At 41.4% G+C, this 20863-nt stretch overlaps 1 protein-coding gene and 1 long non-coding RNA gene across 2 annotated transcripts in view; one reads left to right on the plus strand and one right to left on the minus strand.

The window, feature by feature from the left end:
- LOC144894456 (uncharacterized) overlaps window positions 1–20863 on the plus strand; it is an 85673-nt gene that overhangs the window by 47326 nt on the left and 17484 nt on the right. The window lies entirely within an intron of this gene.
- LOC131107908 (BTB/POZ domain-containing protein 3) lies at window positions 12659–19729 on the minus strand. The gene is made up of 4 exons (XM_058058371.2): window positions 18807–19729; window positions 18220–18310; window positions 16115–16233; window positions 12659–14855 (listed from the first exon to the last, which is right to left on the minus strand). Exons 1-4 carry the CDS (start codon window positions 19115–19117, stop codon window positions 13823–13825), a joined length of 1554 nt encoding a protein of 517 aa, XP_057914354.1. The 5' UTR covers window positions 19118–19729; the 3' UTR covers window positions 12659–13822.

Here is a 20863-nt window from a genome sequence, read left to right on the forward strand (position 1 = left end):
AATATTTGCAAATGATGATTAATCAATGTTAACTATAAAAAGTGATATTGGATAATTCCTCACGGCACACCTGACGGTTTCTCAAGGTACACTAGTGTGCCGCGGCACAGTGGTTGAAAATCACTGCCATAGAGGTCGGATGATGAGTGTACCTCCAGGAAAAACAAGCCCTTGTTCATTCTCTACCACCAAAGTTAACACATTCTAATGACAATGCAGTCTCTCTCTTGGCATATAGCAACCGAGACTTCTGCATAGAGAAGTAGGATTTATCACTCCACAGAGCACGTTTGCACCACTTTAGAGTCCACTGGTGGCGTGCCGTACACTACTTTATCCACCGCTTGGCATTGTGCTTGGGGATTAAGACTTGCAAGCAGCTGCTTGGCCATGGAAAGCCATGCCATGAAGAGCTGATGTTCATGCCAGCAGATTCTGCAGCAGAAAAAGCAGAGACTTTGAATCACTGCGTGACTCGTTTTCAAGCTGCCTCTGGAATATGATACAACGTGTACTTGCTGTAGTTCCTGAACACTTCCACTTTGCATTTCTACCACTCATAGATAATCAGTGAAGACATGCAAAAGGATGCATATAAGGATTTTCTATAATATCAGTCGATATGGCATACAAATGAAATACAGTACTATTTCATATCAGCAATAACTGACAATAATGATGACGCGGTCCACAGCAATAAGTTTGCTTCCTCAGTATGTTTTGCAATTTATTCCAAGTTTGGCCTTTGTATTATGAATATGTGAGTTAATAAAAGGTCTTAAGGAGATGTCTCCTGGCGTTGAGCAAGCTTAAAACGATGAAAGGACAGCAGCAATGAAGCTGAGGAGGCAGTTTTTGTTGGCACGCAGCTTCGTCTCACCATCACACCACACAGTCGTCAAGAGCCCAATGACAAAACAGCACACTTCCAGCCTTCACAATAAAGAATGTATGCATGTGACATCCTGTCAGACTGTATATACGGATGAGGGTCTCGAGAAATAGATTTAATTCCCAATCAAACGCTAGTCCTGCAAGGGGGATCCGGTCATGATTTTTAATGACTTACTGATTAATTCATTCATTCATTTTCAACCGCTTCTCCTCATGAGGGTCGCGGGGCGTGCTGGAGCCTATCCCAGCTGTCTTCGGGCGAGAGGCGGGGTACTGAGTTGTGGACTTCTATCGAGCAGCTACACATGATAACCTGCACCGAAAGCTTACTAGATCTTCCAGATTCTGCACCTCTTTCTGCAGTGTTTCCATTCACAATCCGTATGTGAAACATGAACACCTTTTCTTTTGCATTCTAACATAACTAAATGAATTAGTATAAGCTAGTTAACAATGCATGTCATTGGGAGGTACCTATTGCGACTATGAAGGCCTCTGTTTCTCCGCCATGTAAATATATTTTTTTGTGTTAGCTGCTAAATGAGGCACGGTAGTCGAGTGGTTAGCACGCAGACCTCACAGCTAGGAGACCAGGGTTCAATTCCACCGTCGGCCATCTCTGCGTGGAGTTTGCATGTTCTCCCCGTGCATGCGTAGGTTTTCTCCGGGTACTCCGGTTTCCTCCCACATTCCAAAAACATGCTAGGTTAATTGGTGACTCCAAATTGTCCATAGGTATGAATGTGAGTGTGAATGGTTGTTTGTCTATATGTGCCCTGTGATTGGCTGGCAACTAGTCCAGGGTGTACCTCGCCTCTCGCCCGAAGACAGCTGGGATAGGCTCCAGCACCCCTCGCAACCCTTGTGAGGATAAGCGGTAGAAAATGAATTTGTTGGCGTTTGTTTGAGTTTGTTTTTGGTAGGGCTTTAGCATCAAAATAGGTACCTCCCATGTTGTGCATTGTTAGCTAGCTCATACCAACTTCTTTTTTCTCAGTAAAACACACAGAAAAGGGGAATAAATATGTGTTCAAGTTTCACATAATGATTGTAAATGATGGACAAAATTCCCCAAAAAGTGCAGTTTTTCTTTAATTTATGTGGTTTATTTTGGTTTGCTTGTATAAACCCCAGACCACAAATATAAGACGACTTGTCTTTTTCCAGACTCTTTGCGCGGGGAAAAAATATACCATATGTTCAGGTCAATTCGATGATACTGACTTTTTGTTGCGATACTAATTTTTAGGATACAATCATAATATTATGCATGTACGTTTGCGTGTTTCCATAAGTGTCCTAACTAATTGGCTGGTACGCCAACGTATTTTCCATTTCAACACAACACTACATATGTTCAATATGTGTTTTACAGTGCAGTCAGGCGTTACATTGAATCTTCCCTGAGGCCACTTTTTTGTCTTTCGTAGCTCCATTAAATTAGAGTGACACCTGGCATGGTCCTTTAGCAGTGATGGCCCTTCTCATCTCATCCCCTTTATCAGTCTAATAGACCTCTGATGAAATATTCCAGACCTACACCACCGTCTCTGTGATTCACTCAACTCCAAGTGGGGGGGTTGGGGGTAGGGGGTGTGTCATAAGAACGAAGTCAATTTTAAAAGGGTGCATTCAAACAGTGTGGGTGACATCAGAGAAGACAGTTTGCGTTCCCAATATGTTGCAGTTGTATGCTTGAATGATTTTTTAAATGACGTGAACATTCTAATGACATGAAATGAATGGTGTCAGGTAGTGGATGGGGAGCATTTCACGCCAGTGGCAGATAACGTTCACATGAACTGCCGACTATTCCTGGAAAATAGGGGACAGTGTTGGTTCTTCCCGTGGCGGTTTACAGTTACACGTTGCCATATATAATGCATTTTATGCACCTTTGTTATGCAAATGGCGCATGATGAAAAGAATTTCATCACCCCCAAGATGGGATTCCAACTGCCCCTCCTCCTCCTCATGAGGATTGCTGGAGGTGCAGCATTGCAGAATGGAGGAAGAGGAAGCTGCCCCCCCCCCCACACCGCCACCCTACCTGCACTCCAATCGTCTTGAGTGCTGATGTATGGTACTTGGCCTTTTCTTCTTTGCTATAGAATGGTCTTTGCTGCTGATATGTGGATGCTGGGGGGTTATAGACTGAGAAAGTCGTGTCGTGGAGAAATTATTATTCACACATTTTGCCTAAAGTATTAATGAACGTTTACTGATTTTGCACATTTTTGTTCTCTTTCTTTACTTCTTAATACAAGTCCTGCAATTTTCATATTGGTTTCCTATTACCCTTTTTATAATAGAAGTAATCATCGATGTGTTGGAATTATATGCATGTAAATGACTTTTAAGAGGGTGGTGAGACATTATTTTTATGACTGGAACGTTTCGTGCACGAAAGGATTAATGTAGCATCTTGTACAAAACGCTGTTTGCCTTATTGCAATATTGAATATTTAAACAGCTGGATAAAATTCCAATACAACTTCAATGCTTTTTGCATTTGGTCAATTGCTGCTCCAGGATAATTCGCTTTTAGGAGAGTAAACAATCAAAAAAATATCAACGCTTCGGCAGTCCAGCATTACAATTTATTGATATTACAATAGATCCCATTATTCACTGAGTACTATAAATTTTACTATAAATTGTGTTTGGTCTGCATTGAAACGAAAGCCTCTCAAATTGTCCATAGGTATGAATGTGAGTGTGAATGGTTGTTTGTCTATATGTGCCCTGTGATTGGCTGGCGACCAGTCCAGGGTGTACCCCGCCTCTCGCCCGAAGAGAGCTGGGATAGGCTCCAGCACCCCCCATGACCCTCGTGAAGATAAGCGGTAGAAAATGAATGAATGAATGAATGAATGCATTGGAACAAAAGCCTCTCAAATTGTCCATAGGTATGAATGTGAGTGTGAATGGTTGTTTGTCTATATGTGCCCTGTGATTGGCTGGCAACCAGTCCAGGGTTTACCTTGCCTCTCGCCCGAAGACAGCTGCGATAGGCTCCAACATACCGGCAACCCTCATGAGGATAAGCGGCATAGAAAATGGTGGATCGAAACTGCTCATATTTACATCATACTCATATAACTGCTCTTATTTGGGTATTTCATGTTTCTCCATTGAGGTGTTGTTCAATTTGTATCTTTTGTTATGTCGGAATTGCTGCCGCTTTTGTGGAAGGAAGGAAACTTTTTTTTAGAGAATTTTTTAGAGGTGTACCTCATGGTCTGCTGGAGGGTTTGGAGTGGGAGGAGCATGATGCTGGAGCCTGATTTAGCATTTAGTGTGAATGAGATAGGGGAAAAAACACAGAAGAGGGAAAAAAGTATATTTTTTTGATCAGGATCGTGAATGCTGAATTGTGACTATGCTGTGTACATCATTTTGCACATGCATACTGCTTTTTTCCATCCCCTTTAAACATAAGACATATGACATGACAGCATCATGCTTCATTTGAAATTCTATTGCTATGGCGTCTGCCAGAACAAACCCTCTTTTACACGTGAAAAACCTATGCATCATGTGAACGCATACTGCTCATCCCGGGCCTGTCTACAATTCCTGCCAGCAGGAACACATATCATTTACCGGCACACTGAGTGCAGGTCTATTGGTGGAAACCCCCGAGTAAAGGGCCGGTGCACTCTTCACTCTATCATTCACATGTAATTGTGTTATTTTCCTTCAACCTACAGTAGATTCATTTGCATTTATAAGAGATGTCATATGGCTGTCTTTCCCGCAAAATATGATAATATGTTTAGTCACAGCTGGACGCTCTGCAGTAGAATACAAAATAGTCACACATGGAAAAACCTCCACAAAATACAACATTCTTATTCATGCCATGCCCTGTGATTGTTTCCAGCAGCTCAGAGTGAGAGAAGCACCGCTATCTCAAAGGGAAATGAAAATAAGGGAAAGGTAAGGCACGCTTGGAGATTAAACTGAGGCCATTATTGAGGGCACTAGTGAGGAAATGGTTTGGGGATGGACTTAAAAAAAAGGGCAAAAAAGAGTTTTAGTCAGGTTGGATGAGCACTGACAGCAGCTACTGCAAATCTCCTGAGTGAGGTACATCAAGATGAACAATCGGACTGTAAACTGCCAGTCGGATGTCAGAACGGTTTTTAAATATTTTAATGGCAATCCACACAGAAATGTACTCAAGTGCTTGAACTGTTTTTCTTAAAACGCTTGCAGCATTTAGAAACAAACTGGGATTTTATAGCTTTCACTTTGAAACTCTTTGTCATTGAGACGGTCGAGGCAGCTGCAGCTAATTATCTGAGTTAATGGTGGGATGAGAAGAGATTCTTTGCTTTGCAAACATCAGATTCATTATCAGCTTGACAAATAGGCCAAGATGGCGCAGCTGTGGGGATGTTTATGCACACAACGGAATATGGAAATGTGACGCTGCTGTGAATGCAGGTGCATTACTCTCAATCCCTCCTTGATTGAACATCGAGTCTCTGCTTCAAAGATTTAATGAATTGTGTGACGCCTGCTTCGACATTTCACATATGCTGGGATTTGGCTCTTTGAATGGCGCTGGTGGCGATGGCCGTTTAAATATAGTGACACTCTTTTTCCAGCGGTAAGCAGGCCATACAATTTGCAGGGGAATAGACGATAGTGATCTGGTTTTTTAATTGAGACCACAAAAGCAGGCCGGTGGAGGTCAGTTATCTCTCCAGCAGGGGTGACCAAAGGCCATTTGCATATTAAGGCACATTAAGAAAAAGGAAAATTAAACAATAGAACTAACAAAAACAAGAAAAATGGAAAACGAGCAATAAATTTGAAGTATACTGAAATATAGTTATAATATTAATATTAGAATTGTAACATTAAAACATTAAAATTGCTTCAAAAAACTGCTACAGCTCATTATTATGACAAAATATTGAAAGTTCCATACAGTTGTCTGGTCATTAAAGGCATCAGCAATGACACAAAACTTTGAGAAATGACATGAAATTACTTTACCTTAACACTACATGTAGTTATTCTCATTTGTGTGGAAGTGGTATTTTTTTGGCTTTTTACTTTGTCTTCCTTCCCCGCTCTGTTTGAACCCTTTCTTAAGTTTAAAATAAATACAACGGAGGCTAACGAGTTAGCTTGCCAGCATGCTATGCTTACAGCCGTGTCCCGTAGCATGTGTATTAGCAATGTGGTGTCAAAAAAGAATAATAGACAGGTAAAGGTGACTATAGGGGTACTATTTTTTTACTTTGTCTTCCTTCCCTACTCAGTTTGAACCCTTTCTTCAGTTCTAAAATAAGTACAGTGGAGGCTAACGAGTTAGCTTTCCAGCATGTTATGCTTACAACTGTGGCCCGTAGCATTTGCATTAGCAATGTGGTGTCAAAAAAGAATAATAGACTGGTAAAGGTGACTATAGGGGTACTATTTTTTTATTTTGTCTTCCTTCCCAACTCTGTTTGAACCCTTTCTTAAGTTTAAAATAAATATAGTGGAGGCTAACGAGTTAGCTTTCCAGCATGTTATGCTTACAACTGTGGCCCGTAGCATTTGCATTAGCAATGTGGTGTCAAAAAAGAATAATAGACAGGTAAAGGTGACTATAGGGGTGCTATTTTTTTACTTTGTCTTCCTTCCCTACTCTGTTTGAACCCTTTCTTCAGTTTAACATAAGTACAGTGGAGGCTAACGAGTTAGCTTTCCAGCATGTTATGCTTACAACTGTGGCCCGTAGCATGTGCATTAGCAATGTGGTGTCAAAAAAGAATAATAGACAGGTAAAGGTGACTATAGGGGTACTATTTTTTACTTTGTCTTCCTTCCCTACTCTGTTTGAACCCTTTCTTAAGTTTAAAATAAATATAGTGGAGGCTAACGAGTTAGCTTTCCAGCATGTTATGCTTACAACTGTGGCCCGTAGCATTTGCATTAGCAATGTGGTGTCAAAAAAGAATAATAGACAGGTAAAGGTGACTATAGGGGTACTATTTTTTTATTTTGTCTTCCTTCCCAACTCTTTTTGAACCCCTTCTTCAGTTTAAAATAAGTACAGTAGAGGCTAACGAGTTAGCTTGCCAACATGTTATGCTTACAGCCGTGGCCCGTAGCATGTGCATTAGCAATGTGGCGTCAACAAAGAATAACAGACAGGCAAATGTGACTATAGGGGTGCTATTTAATGTCCACAGCTCTCTAAAAAAATCCTTTATGGGTTTTGATCAAAGCAAATGGTTTTGGTGACCGTGCAGTACAATTGGATTGACATTCATGTACAGACTCAAACCCTGAATGCAATCATTTCACATCTGTAACTTGATGTTACAAAAGTGGAAAGCTGTGGTTCCGGTGTTTACATTAAGAATCATTACAGCCAGTGGATGTGCCACTGTCATGCTATACCACTACGTTATATTTAAACACATTACACAGCCCAGATTGAGTCAGAGCATTGCTACAAATGCATTGCTGCTGCTTGTTATTTCTCAGGCTCCTACTGTTTCAAGTAGCCTATTTGTGACAGCAGATCATGTTTAGTAAGCTCCCACTCATTATATCAGACCCTGGGGAGGAGAGGCCTCTCACTCCATACTATCAAAGCCATGAAACTGCCTCACCCAACATGAGGAGATGCTCTGGAGTACACACAAAAAGCAACATGTTCAGCCTTCAGCACCTCTCTCGGTAGGAAGCTGTCAACATTCAAGGTTTTGATCAAAACTAGAAACACCACCGTACGTTATGCAATGTAAACAAAAAAGCTTGATGAGTTGAAGGCATCACGGAATCTACTGAGGTCACAACTCACAGGACAAATGTGCTATGATGAATAAAGGGTATTTTATTTACCTCTGCACCGCTGCAAGGGGATTTAATTTACTCTCAGTGTGCCCGCTACAGTATGTCGTGGATATTTCCGTCAAGTTTAAATAAGTTCTGCAACTTCCATTATTCAAAGAGAGTGCATTTCCACTTTTTTTTTTCAGCAACAGTAATTCACCCGACACAAAAAGCATTTACGGCGAGAAATTGCATCCCCATTGATGCTTGTGAAGCTGAGCGACGTTGCTATACACAGGCTAATCTTACATAAAAGCTGGACTCTGAATAGCCAACCGATTGAAACGTTTTAGCTGAGGCTGGTTGCAATGAATAAATAAATAGATAAACAAGACACACAATCACAGGGATGCTTGAGCATGTACACTCCGATCCCATGTGGTTGGCAGCCGCCTGGCGATAGATTTCAGGAAATAATACCGCTTATATATTTTCCAGCTCTTTAGCACTGTAGCTGGGTGACAAACTTTGTGGTGCCTCCTTTTTACCACTGCACCTCATTGCTGAACTTTGTGACCTTTTTGTCATTTTTCATATGCTCCCTTCATTTCCAACTAATAGTCTATGTGATAATAATCAGATTGCAATACTACCTGCATGCTGATGGCGATAGATTCACTACATTTCGCCTTCTCTGTCGCCCTTTTCCATTTGACCAACCAAGAAGCATCCAGTCCTTTTTACGTACACTTTGCTGTATAAAATGGGCTGATTTGGTTGCATTCCATACAGGGATGGCGGAAAACATTGGCATCTTCGGGAATGTTTTTCCAGACAGACTGCTATCATACCGTGTGCATAAGTGTGCATCAAGTTCATACAGACCACCTCTTTTACTTGGATTGGATGAGTTGATTTGGTTCGTACTTGAGTTTGGTTGGCTGTATTCAATGCCAAACAAACAAACTGCAGTCTTCTGGAAATAAACCAGAATTCAATGGAAACCAACCAAATGGTGTGTTTGTGCACCTTAAATGCTTTAATCTTATTTTACAGTGTTTCTGTTTCAGAACGTGCAAATAAAGTAATGGTAATGGTAATGGTTTTATTTCATTTGAACATGCATCAGATTACAATTGAGTGCATCCCATAATCAGTTCACAGTTCCACATGTCCAAAAGGAGTAGGAAGAAGCATAGCTTATTAAATCCTACCCCTCCATCTGGTACTTTTACAATCAGTAACTGTTACATTTGTTCACTTCCTGCTTTCCAGTTTAAGGGTTTTGTTTTGTTTTGTTTTTTTAATAATGCACCTCATACCGAAGTAGGAGGTGATATGAGCATCCAATGACATAATGGGTACCATAGTAAGTGTCAATATAGTGATATGTATAGCACATCATGACTGGTTCAAGACTCTTCATCCTTGTATTTAGCAAACATCAACTGCTTGTATTGTTTCTTGAATTGGCTCATCGTTGTGCATTGTTTGAGGTCCTTACTCAATCCATTCCATAGTTTGATTCCACATACTGAAATGCTATGGCTAGCATAACGTAGTCCTAGCATAGAAGTGTTTCAAATGTAGTTCTTCCCTGAGATCATATTTCTCCTCTCTTGTAGAGAAGTATTGGATGACATTTTTAGCTAATTGGTTGTTTTTAGCCTTATGCATTATTTTAGCTGTTTGAGGATGAACTATATCAGCAAGTTGAAGTATTTGTGATTTTAGAAATAAGGAGTTAGTATGTTCTCTGTAGGCGGCATTATGAATTATCCTTACTGACCTTTTTTGCAGTACATTTAGCGAGTGAAGATTGCTTTTATAGTTACTACCCCATATTTCCACACAAGTAGGAAGAGTTTGAACAGGTTGATGATTATTTCATTTTGAGTAACGTTCCTTACCTGAAGTCAGACGCATCCTGAAGCTTTCTCATCATGACGGAACAATAGCGGCACACTGCTTTCATCATATGCACACATTTTTGTCAGTTCAAAATCTTATTTGACACACCTTGACATTAGGACTAGGAGGCAGGGGGCCTGGTGGGCATATAGTACGTAGCTAAGGAGATCTGCAGGGTCCGAGTTGCCTCAGTGCACCGCCGACAGAGAAGGGCAGGTCCGTATGTTTTGAATAGGAAATGAAACATTACATTACAGGGAGGCCTTTTTGCCTGCCAAAATGTGTTCTAAAAATGATGTGTAATTATGCATATTAATGTGTTTCATTTTAGTTAAGGTGGGACTTAATGACTATTGGAAAATTTGGATCCCAGGTTGAGACCATTTGAGAACCCTTGTATTCGCCAAAACAACAGTTGAAAAAGGAAAAGGGTTTGTCATTTCCTTTGTGATATTCATGAATTAAAAAAAAATTGGGATTATTTTTTGCGATGAATTGTTGAAATACACAGTTGTGTTTCTATGCTCATGTCATGTATGATTATTATTTCAGTGACACGATGGAGTTAGTCACGCAGTGGGGGGTCATGGCGTAGATCACTGTTGGCGTGCTGTGGTTTCACTGTGGATAAATGACATATTGTTTTGACATGGAGATGTTTCCCATTTGTTTGAAGCATCAGTTCATTAACATTCATTCATTCATTCATTTTCTGTGCCGCTTATCCTCATGACAGTTGGAGCCTATCCCAGCTGTCTTCGGGCGAGAGGTGGGGTACACTCTGGACTGGTCGCCAGCCAATCACAGGGCACATATAGACAAACAACCATTCACACTCACATTCATACCTATGGACAATTTGGAGTCACCAATTAACCTAGCATGTTTTTGGAATGTGGGAGGAAACCGGAGTACCCGGAGAAAACCCACGCATGCACAGGGAAAACATGAACACTTCACACCCGTGGCCTGTGCACTAACCCCTCATCCACCGTGCAGCCAACACTTAATTAATTAGTTTATAACATTGTCGGACGACCTTGAACACCTCTTGTGTTGTGATAGCACTAACACGACTGTTAAAATTTTACCAAACTACACCTGTTGTGTTCGTGTTTGAAGAGGCGTTCAAATAAGTTCATTGACTTGGTCGGTCTTGATCTCTCTGAAGGTTAATGCATATTTAACCATGTTGTTTGTATTGGCTTACGTAAATTACACTTATTAACTGTTTTCATATTTCTACTTCAGTTATTTAAACACATTCTAATAATAAAAAAACGACCTTAGTCAGTAAACTCACTGGCAAAATCAAACGGCATGCAATGTAAACCATAACTTTATGAGATCTAGCTTATTTAAGGTTAATATTTTTAAGACTGCAATTTCTGCACCGGCTTCCTCATTAGTACACACATTGTGACTCTTTGGGGTTTTACTCTGCTGACAAACTAATTATTTTTAGATGCCTAACCATGTGTTTTATTCGTAGCCCCGTGGGATTTAATTACATTTCCTTCACCACGTCTGAGTGGTCTCGTGTAATAATTGTCACCTCTCATTAAAAAAGATGATTTTCCTCCAAGGAAGGGATAATTATATAATACGTTTATGATAGATGCATTGACTAAATGTTGGGAAGAGCGACTGTCAAAATACTGATTGTTTTCTGTTTCTGCTCTTTATTTTTTTTTAAATGTGGAGTGAAGCACCACTTTGGTACTCCTCCTGGATTTTAAGATGGAATTGTTTGATCAGGAAATGAGAGCAGGCAAGCTTCTCTCTTGGCACATTCTAAGCGTAATTAATTGCTTTGCTTACAACATTCGCGTCACAATCATGAGAAATCACACAACAGCTCGCTTCGTCATGGCCTTCGTGCTGGCTGACTTTGTCCAACAGGCTCTTAGATTTATTGACAATCAACTACCTCTCCTCCAATTATAAGAGTAATGATCTTTCATTTCGAACACACTGCTCCTGAAATAAGATAAACAATATGTCCCGACATTCAGTAAATGACTTCTATGAGCTCATCATTCTACATCTGTACAACATGATTGCAGGTTTAAAATGGCGTGTGGAGCTGCTATGCTCAGTCTCCTTATTGATTTAGGAAAGGCTTTAGATTTTGATATCCTTAAAGTCACGTGACTTTTTGAGCCAAAAAATCATTGGACTTGAACCTAATAAAGCCATTCATCCATTTTCTATGCCGCTTATCCTCACTAGGGTCGCCGGTATGCTGGAGCCTATCCCAGTTGTCTTGGGCGAGAGGCGGGGTACATCCTGGACTGGTTGCCAGCCAATCACAGGGCACATACGTATAGACAAACAACCATTCACACTCACATTCATACCTATGGACAATTTAGAGTCATCAATTAACCTAACATGCAAGAACATGCAAACTCCACACAGATATACCCAAGCAAAGAATCGAACCTAGGTTTTCCCAATCTCCTGATTGTGTAGCCTGCATGCTAACCACTCATACACTAGGCAGCCCCAAAATAATCATTAAATAGTGATATAATATTTAAACTATATCCACCCATCCTCTATGCCACTTATCCTCACTAGGGTCGCGGTGTATGCTGGAGCCTATCCCAGCTGACTTTGGGTGAGAGGCAAAGTACACCCTGGACTGACAGTCTCAGTTAATATATTCATTCATTCATTTTCTACCGCTTATCCTCACGAGGGTCGCGGGGGTGCTGGAGCCTATCCCAGCTGTCTTTGGGTGAGAGGCACCCAAAGTACAGCCTGGACTGATAGTCTCAGTTAATATATATTAAATATATTTATATATATATATATATGTGCCCTGTGATTGGCTGGCGACCAGTCCAGGGTGTACCCCGCCTCTCGCCCAAAGACAGCTGGGATAGGCTCCAGCACCCCCGCGACCCTCGTGAGGAAAAAGCGGTAGAAAATGAATGAATGAATGAATGAATGAGTAGATTTTTTTCTTTGACTCTCTACATTGAAAACATGTGATTCATCATCAAGGCGGCGCTACGTATATCATTTTTTTTTACAGAAGAGTATCACAACCAATGAGTAATTCTTGTTTTTGTTTATTTGCATCATCAACAACCAAACACATTTGATGGTCTCCCAGCATGTAACACAAGACTTGAACACCATCCATTGTCTTCATCACACCGACTGATGAATGCGTATCTTTTTACTAGATTTACGTTTTCATCTTTAAAAAGAAGAACAGATAAAACAAAGTACCACTTCTGATTAGAAAGCAACAACAGTGCAATTCTGCAACGCTTTGTAAACATAATATTCATCCGGGTGGGTTGTTTCTTTAAGAGAGTAAGAGTAACTCCTAACACGTCATCATTGATCTTGTTCCTGTGAAACAACCCCAAGGTGCTAGAACAATTAAGAATGCTCATTAGATGAAATTTAACTCTTCTGCCTGTGATGTAAATAATGCAATACAGTCAGAAACCCAAAAAAAAAAAACCCAAACAGGCGATAAACCTCCAAAGGTGAAAGAAGATTACTTCGAGTTGATCTTTTAAATATTCATTCTTTTATTTTTTTTTAATGTGCGCATAAAAGTGATGGAGTTATAGTAAGTGGGGGTGATTGTAAGTGCAGAGTAACATGCTACAGAGAGAAATAAGTGTCTCGTAGTACTCCCTAATCTAAGACCCAGCATAATTAGTGGCCTCAAAGTACCAAAAAGCAGCACAACCACTCAAATACAAATGGTTGATGAGCGTTAAACACAGTGCGTTTGACTATAAATGCGTGTATTTATATTCCCCTCCATTACAACGCTGACGACAGACTGAATCATAGTATGAAACACCCTTTAGAGAATACAGACCGTGATCTATCGCTGCTACCTGTATATGCTGTATGTGCATTCTATGCAAACTTAGAAATACTGTATTAATAAGTGGAGCTATTTATCATAGAAGTTATGTCTGTGGCCAGCCTCAGCCATGTGTGTGTCATCATATACATTTAGCAATTTACATATATTCATATGTACATGCACATCTAGTGCAATATATATTTATAATCATTTTTCCATCTGCATTATTGTACACGCCACCATCTGAGATATACATCTGGCCATCATCAAGTGCTGAAATTAAACACAAATAAGTAAAACACTTTATAAGAATAGTGGTGAAAATAAATACTCAGCTACGCTACACAAAGTGTTTTTTTGTTTTTTTTTCTCAAAGTGTTCAAGTTGTCAGGCGTAGAAGATAAGCTCAGGAATCTGACCTCCTTGCACCCCTGTGCCATTCGTGCTGTCTGACGAGCACTGAAATTGAAATGTCACCTTCCCGCACTGCACCTCTGTCATTCCTTCCTGTCCAAAGTAGCTCAGCTCATTGCCATCCAGAACCACGCTAGCGGTATAGAAAGTGTCGGGCTCGATCTGGACCGGGTACTCAAACCACACGGGGAAAGTGTTGCTGGATCCATCCGAGAAGTACTTGCTTAGGTTCTGTCCCATGAGTACTCCTTGACGTTTGAGTTCTATTTTTGCACTGTATTCTGTCGATCCACAGCTGGAGCCGTAGAGTCCGAATCCAGCGATAAAAACCCGTTTGTCCACGGCAAACTGTATGCTGTCACATCGGCCTCGATAGCGCCACTGATTGCTCCGGTAGGCGCAGGACTGGAACCGGTGGCAGCGTTGGGGTGTTAGACCTTTCCTTTGCTGGCTGGCAAACTGAAGTTCAGGCTTCTTGGCAGCCGTGTACCAAAGGAAGATGTCATTGGTCTCGTTAAGCGTCAGCACGCCTGACTGGGCTGCTCCATTAGCGAAGTCATCCAGCGCCATGGTGGGGATGCGTATCAGGTACATGGCCTTGCCCAAAACCTTACGCTTGTTGTCAGTGGACATGGTGAGCTCCTGTCTCTGACACTCAGCCTCAGCCCAACTGAGCGCCGCCTCGAAGACAACAATCTCTTTAGCGTTGAGTGTCTCTCGCTGGAGGATGCTCTCCAGAGTCTGGGAGTCGATGTCGCAGAACCCCTCGGAGCGTAGCGCCAGCTCGGCCTGGGCGTCGATCACTTCCCAGCAACGCTGAGTCAGCTCGGGCTCCTCGAACAAGCAGCTCTGGGAGAGGAGGACGCAGGCGTTCTTGGCGCTCAGGCTGGTCTCCAGGAAGTTTACGCAGGCTCGTGCCAGGTGGGGAACAATGTACTTTTTGGCAGCGTATAGCGTGGCGAGCACTGTGTCAGCGCTCAGGTCAATCTCATCACAGTAGATGTACCTGTTGACACAAACACGTGCTGTAGCTTTCTCGGCTTTAATGGCTTACTGCTAATGAAGCTTGGAGCCTAATGTGGTATACTATTTTGTACCGACAGGTGAACCATCTTCTCAGGTGCATATATTATGAAACATATCCATACAAATATCTTTCTAGTATACGTATGTATACAATCATTGCATGTCATGACACCTTCCACCAAAGCAGAGTGCAGTCATAATGAACTGTAATTATGCACAACATTAGCTACTGATATGCTTTTCAATACAAAAACTTACAAAAATAATTGTGATTGAAATCCATCCATCCATCCATTTTCTATACCGCTGGTACTCACTAGGGGTGACTTTGAGTGAGAAGTAATATTACATATATTAAGTAGTAATATAAATATTATTTAAACATTATGTGTAAATATGTATGCATATTAATACTACTATTTATATTGACTGATCTGTATTTTTATTATTAAAGTCAGAGCTGACTGGTTCATTAGACAATATAAGGGTGTTAAGGGCGGCATGGCCTCCAGGGGGCGCCAAGAATTGATCAATATTCATTCATTCATTCATTTTCTACCGCTTTTTCCTCACGAGGGTCGCGGGGGTGCTGGAGCCTATCCCAGCTGTCTTCGGGCGAGAGGCGGGGTACACCCTGGACTGGTCGCCAGCCAATCACAGGGCACATATAGACAAACAACCATTCACACCAATTAACCTAGCATGTTTTTGGAATGTGGGAGGAAACCGGAGTACCGGGAGAAAACCCACGCATGCACGGGGAGAACATGCAAACTCCACACAGAGATGGCTGAGGGTGGGAATTGAACCCCGGTCTCCTAGCTGTGAGGTCTGCGTGCTAACCACTAGACCGCCGTGCCGCCCTGATCTTCAATATACGTAATTATAATAAAACGTGTTTTTACTATGAACTCTGAAAACCAATTAAACTGTAAAGAAATGTACAATTTCCGGTATCTCCACACGCAACATTTGTATACATAGTTGCATATAGTAATTTATTCACTATTTGTATATATTTATTGCTTCTAATTAACTATCGAGTTGCAGAAACTATGTGGTTAAATTGTTTGATGTTGATTTATGATTTAATATTATTTATTAATTTTCAGTTGTATTATGCACTGCGTTCTGCTGTGAGGTTTTACCCATCTTTATGTACAATGAATATCTCCGATGTTCAACTAAGAGAACAAAGCTAAAGTGTAGTATGGGTGAAAGAGAAAAGAGGATGCTTACTTTAACATTGCCAGAAAGGCTGGTGGTTCCACATCTGGAATATGGATCTCATCGTCATTTTCGGCCAGTTCTCCATAGAACATGGCGTGGAACACGGAACTGCCCACTGCCAAGACGTACTGTTGGAAAACGAACAACATAAATACATGAATATAATTGATTTCATCTACACTATGTGGTAAACAAGACACGTTATGACCACATGTGCTTGAGATTTGTAATTTGATTTGAACAATGTTAATATGCAACTGTGTATTTAAAGCGCAGCTATTGAACGATACCGCCGTTGTAATTACTGTAGGTTCTGTTTGTCGGTTTTCCCTTATTATGAGCAGATAGCACAGTATAGTATTTCCCCTCAGGATGAAGAGGCATGTTTGTAGCAAACAAGATTGCAACTGATAGAAATAAAATGAATTCTTAATCACACCATTGAACAGGGGAAATTCAATTTCCTGAAATTAATGACTAATCGCAGCTTGACTGCAACATGACGCTAACTGTAATTCCAGAAATGAGAACAAATCCATGAATGACATTACGAACTCCTGTACTGAGCATGTCAGTGTGTGTATGTGTGGTGGCGATGGTGGTGGAGGGTTACAGAGGTGCAGTTGAAGAGCTTGCGGGTTGGGAGGTTGGGTGGCTTGAAGTCTGGCAATGAGATGATAATATTACATCAAACCAATATATGGTGTAATACAAGAACAGACAGATATTAAATATTATTTTCCATAAAGAGAGGTCAATTGGACCACTTTAAGATGTGCTTAGTCGCAGCTCTTGGCTCTGACTGCTAAGTGGAGACAATAAAGAATGCTGCACTGGCCGTCATGTCCAACTGGCATAATGTTTCAGCTAAAGCACAGTCAAGTCATCCCTCATATCCTTCCATAATAGCCTCCTCAAAGTGCACTAACCAACCTGCAGCCAGCAAGTATAGAGTTTACATTTATTCTCATATTCTCAAACCAAAACGCTTCCCTCTACAAGATGAATCAGTCTGTTGCAGCATTGTCAGATGGGCACTTTTTATGCAATTTCTAGATATATGACATTTTGCTGACTAAAAACCTGACAAGAGAGTCAAAATTTTAAGCTGAGTTGCACTCAAAACTTGCTTATTTTTTGTTGTGTTCAATCACCACCACATCATAAAAATCTTCATGAAAAATAAAGGCAAGCGAAAGCTTGCACTCACCGAAAAATACAGTACGTCAGCGCTAATTTGGACCTGCATCTTTAACCTAGGCGGCACGGTAGTCGAGTGGTTAGCGAGCAGACCTCACAGCTTGGAAACCAGCATTCAATTCCACCCTCGGCCATCTCTGTGTGGAGCTTGCATGTTTTCTCCGGGTACTCCGGTTTCCTCCCACATTCCAAAAACATGCTAGGTTAATTGGCGACTCCAAATTGTCCATAGGTATGAATGTGAGTGTGAATGGTTGTTTGTCTATATGTGCCCTTTGATTGGCTGGCGACCAGTCTTCTCGCCCGAAGACAGCGTGAGGAAAAAGCGGTAGAAAATGAATGAATGAATGTTTAACCTAGCTTCTTCTTTGCAGCTACGACTAACAATTTGAAAATATACATAGAATAGTAGATCCTTAGTAAGATCTCTGCAGGTTCTATTTTCATTATATTAAAATAGAGAAATATGTTTTTAGGTCATGTCCTTTGTCCAGGCATAAAGCATGATGAATCATTAATGGGAACGTCACGGAAGACAAAACCTTCACAATGCTACATGCATTGTGTTTCTCATGCAATATCAGTTCAGCCACCATGAATGCAACTCAGTTTTCAGAGATGGCTCTGTATTGCTGAAAAAAAAAAGTTCAATAATTGCAGAATTTACCCTAAAAAACGATGCAAAGATGTTCCATCTCATAACCCTTCCTTGTCCCTTTTTTTCCTTCAGCCTCATTTACATAAATAATTGAGAACTGTCTGAAACAGACACATGGTGCGGAAGTGAGACTGGAGCACAAAGGATTTCAGTTCCGTGAAGTAATGAGGAAGATTATTTAAATGGGGATGTGCTGATTGCTAGCTTGTTGTAGTCCTCATGTACCGACTGAGCGACTGATTGGTGAATTTCTTACTCTGTGTCCTGGCAGGCGTTTGGTCCTTCCAGGCTGACCCACAACAAAATGAACATCTGCCATCAGCTCATTGTTGAACATGACTGAATTTCTGAAAAAGCAAAGAGAGAAACACACTTTTAAGTTCATGCATTTGGTAAACTCCTGATGCGGAAGGCAGTTTTAAGATGTCAAAACGACTTGAGAGAGTCCCAGCTGTCTTCAAAGAAGAAGTCAATTATATGCAAATCTTATGACTGTACAAAGCGTACCATTTCATAATGAGACAAAAACTGACTGAAGACCACAGTGAAGCTGTGTTCATGTATTATTGAGTAGAGAAGCATGTCACTGGGCTAGGTAAACAAAATGTTCCAGTGAGACAACAAAGCCTGGTCGAAAAACACACATTTTAGTCAAGAACAATTTGGGCCTGCTGTGCATATCAATCCTCTGTTGTGTCAGCAGGAGCAAAGAGGGTGTCAACAGGAATAACCCTGTCAGATTAAGGGCAGGGTGCAGGGAACACCCATTTAAACATACAAGATGACGAATTTAGTATTTTTTTATATATAAAGTGTGCATGTTTGTTGAAATCATCTGCTTACCTTTCTCTGATAGTGGAGTAGAGTCCCTGCCAGTTACAGTTGTGTATGGTGTTGTTGTTGTTGAGGTTCTGCTGCTGGTACTGTTGCACAGTAGTGGCAGGTGCCGGCTTTTTGGTGGGAAATATGTCCGCTGCCATCTTCTTCTTCTTCTTGCTCCTCAGAGTGATAATCTCATAACAAACTGGGGGCAGCTTGGAGCTGCTGCTGGCATTCCCCTTCTTGGAGCTTTTGCTTGACTTGCTTTTGACTGACTCAGGTAGCATTAAGAAGAAAGTCAGACATTTCATGTTCCTTCCCTTGGCATCGACCATGAGTGTGTTCAACTGCGGAGCAGTGGAGAAGCGTGCAGAGAAGACATTCACCAGCAAGGAGACAGCTGTGAGGGAGGACCTGGGAAAATGACAGCACAGGTTGCTGGCCTCGGACGCAGTGCAGCACACACAGATCCTCTATGAGACTCTAAAACTTGGTCTTCTTTTCACTCCTCTGAAGAGCAAAGTCCACACTTGAGATCCACTTTTTTTCTGTGCGAAGTTAGAGCTGCTCTTGGGGATCCCATTGCTGCTTTACAGAGTGATGAGATCAGCGCTTTAAATGGCCTCTTCTCCCTTATCGCTCTGCTGAGGGTTGGTCTGACAGCCCCAGATTTAGTGCTGCTGCAGTGCTCCTCAGACAGACAGCAGCGATGCCTCGGTCCCTCTCATCTCCCACTCCTACTCCTCCCAGTGTCACACTTTCCTGCTCTTCACTGAAGAGTCTTTTAGGTTCTCAGGTTCTCCTCAACACGTCCCTCTTTTGCTTCCACCTTGGAGTCATCATACAGGATGCCGTGGTCGTGGATGCTGCGCTGCTCTGCGCCGTCACTCGTTCTGCTGACTACAGAGATTGAATGGGAGCGCACAGAGGAGACAGCGTTCTACCCGCCTTCCTCCCTCTGCTCCCCCCCGGCCCCCCTTCGCAGTACACAGAACTCCTCATAGTACAGCCAATGGCAGCACGCATCTTTCCTGATTGGCTCATGGAGCGGAGTGCAGCACATACTTGAATATGTAATAGTCAAAAGTCTCAATTAAAGAGACAGCCGTTTGGTGGCATATTCTTCTATACATCTACTTCCTGTTTTCATCACCTGGAGCCATTGCATATTTGTTGTAATTTGAAAGGGTAATGCAAATACAGTACATGTTCTTTTGAAGGGCAGGATTTGCTTAATTAATACACTCTTATATTTCCTTGAAAACTGCTTTCTGTGCTGTGTATACATACCATGCACAGACCTGTATTTGCATTTCAGTGCAGACTTAAGTGTGCTTTGCAAATATGAATGTGTAACTATAATGTGTCTTATCCTAAAAATACAAACCCAAAGGATTTTTTTATCGCTGCCCAAATTAAGAGTGGATTTTATTGATTGAATGAATCATCTGACAATCTTTTATACCATTCTAAAGGATCATCTAAACTACATTGGATATGCTTGCACTGAGAAAGGGAAATAGTAAACCATCAAGAAATATTTAAAATTGTGATCTTAGCACTGCATTTTGTTTTTGCCATTTTTGTGACATTTCCAACTTAGAGTTAGCCATGAAGCCATTCACTAAATATTCATTCATTCATTTTCTACCGCTTTTTCATCATGAGGGTCTCGCGTGGGTGCTGGAGCCTATCTCAGCTGTCTTCGGGCGAGAGGCGGGGTACACCCTGGACTGGTCGCCAGCCAATCACAGGGCACATATAGACAAACAACCATTCACACTCACATTCAATTTGGAGTCGCCAATTAACCTAGCATGTTTTTGGAATGTGGGAGGAAACCGGAGTACCTGGAGAAAACCCACGCATGCACGGGGAGAACATGCAAACTCCACACAGAGATGGCCGAGGGTGGAATTGAACCCTGGTCTCCTAGCTGTGAGGTGTGCGCGCTAACCACTCGACGGCTGTGCCGGCCTCACTAAATATTAAGTCTGCTAAAACCAACTTCCTCCTTTCCAAAAACCAATAAATGAATGGATTGAGCAGAGTGTTTTTTTGTTAAAGGGGACTTTTTATGC

Source organism: Doryrhamphus excisus, linkage group LG20 (assembly GCF_037039965.1).
Source record: "Doryrhamphus excisus strain RoL-2023G ecotype Guam linkage group LG20, RoL_Dexc_Guam_v1.1, whole genome shotgun sequence".
Lineage (NCBI taxonomy): Eukaryota > Metazoa > Chordata > Actinopteri > Syngnathiformes > Syngnathidae > Doryrhamphus > Doryrhamphus excisus.

Bases quoted from the DNA above. Each gene is read 5' to 3' on its own strand.
- LOC131107908 (XM_058058371.2), bottom strand. From the start codon at position 19,117: ATGGTCGATGCCAAGGGAAGGAACATGAAATGTCTGACTTTCTTCTTA. The intron at 18,311-18,806 runs GTAAGCAGATGA...TTGCTTTTTCAG, and splicing joins TACTCCACTATCAGAGAAAG to AAATTCAGTCATGTTCAACA. The intron at 16,234-18,219 runs GTAAGAAATTCA...GTTTTCCAACAG, and splicing joins AACGCCTGCCAGGACACAGA to TACGTCTTGGCAGTGGGCAG.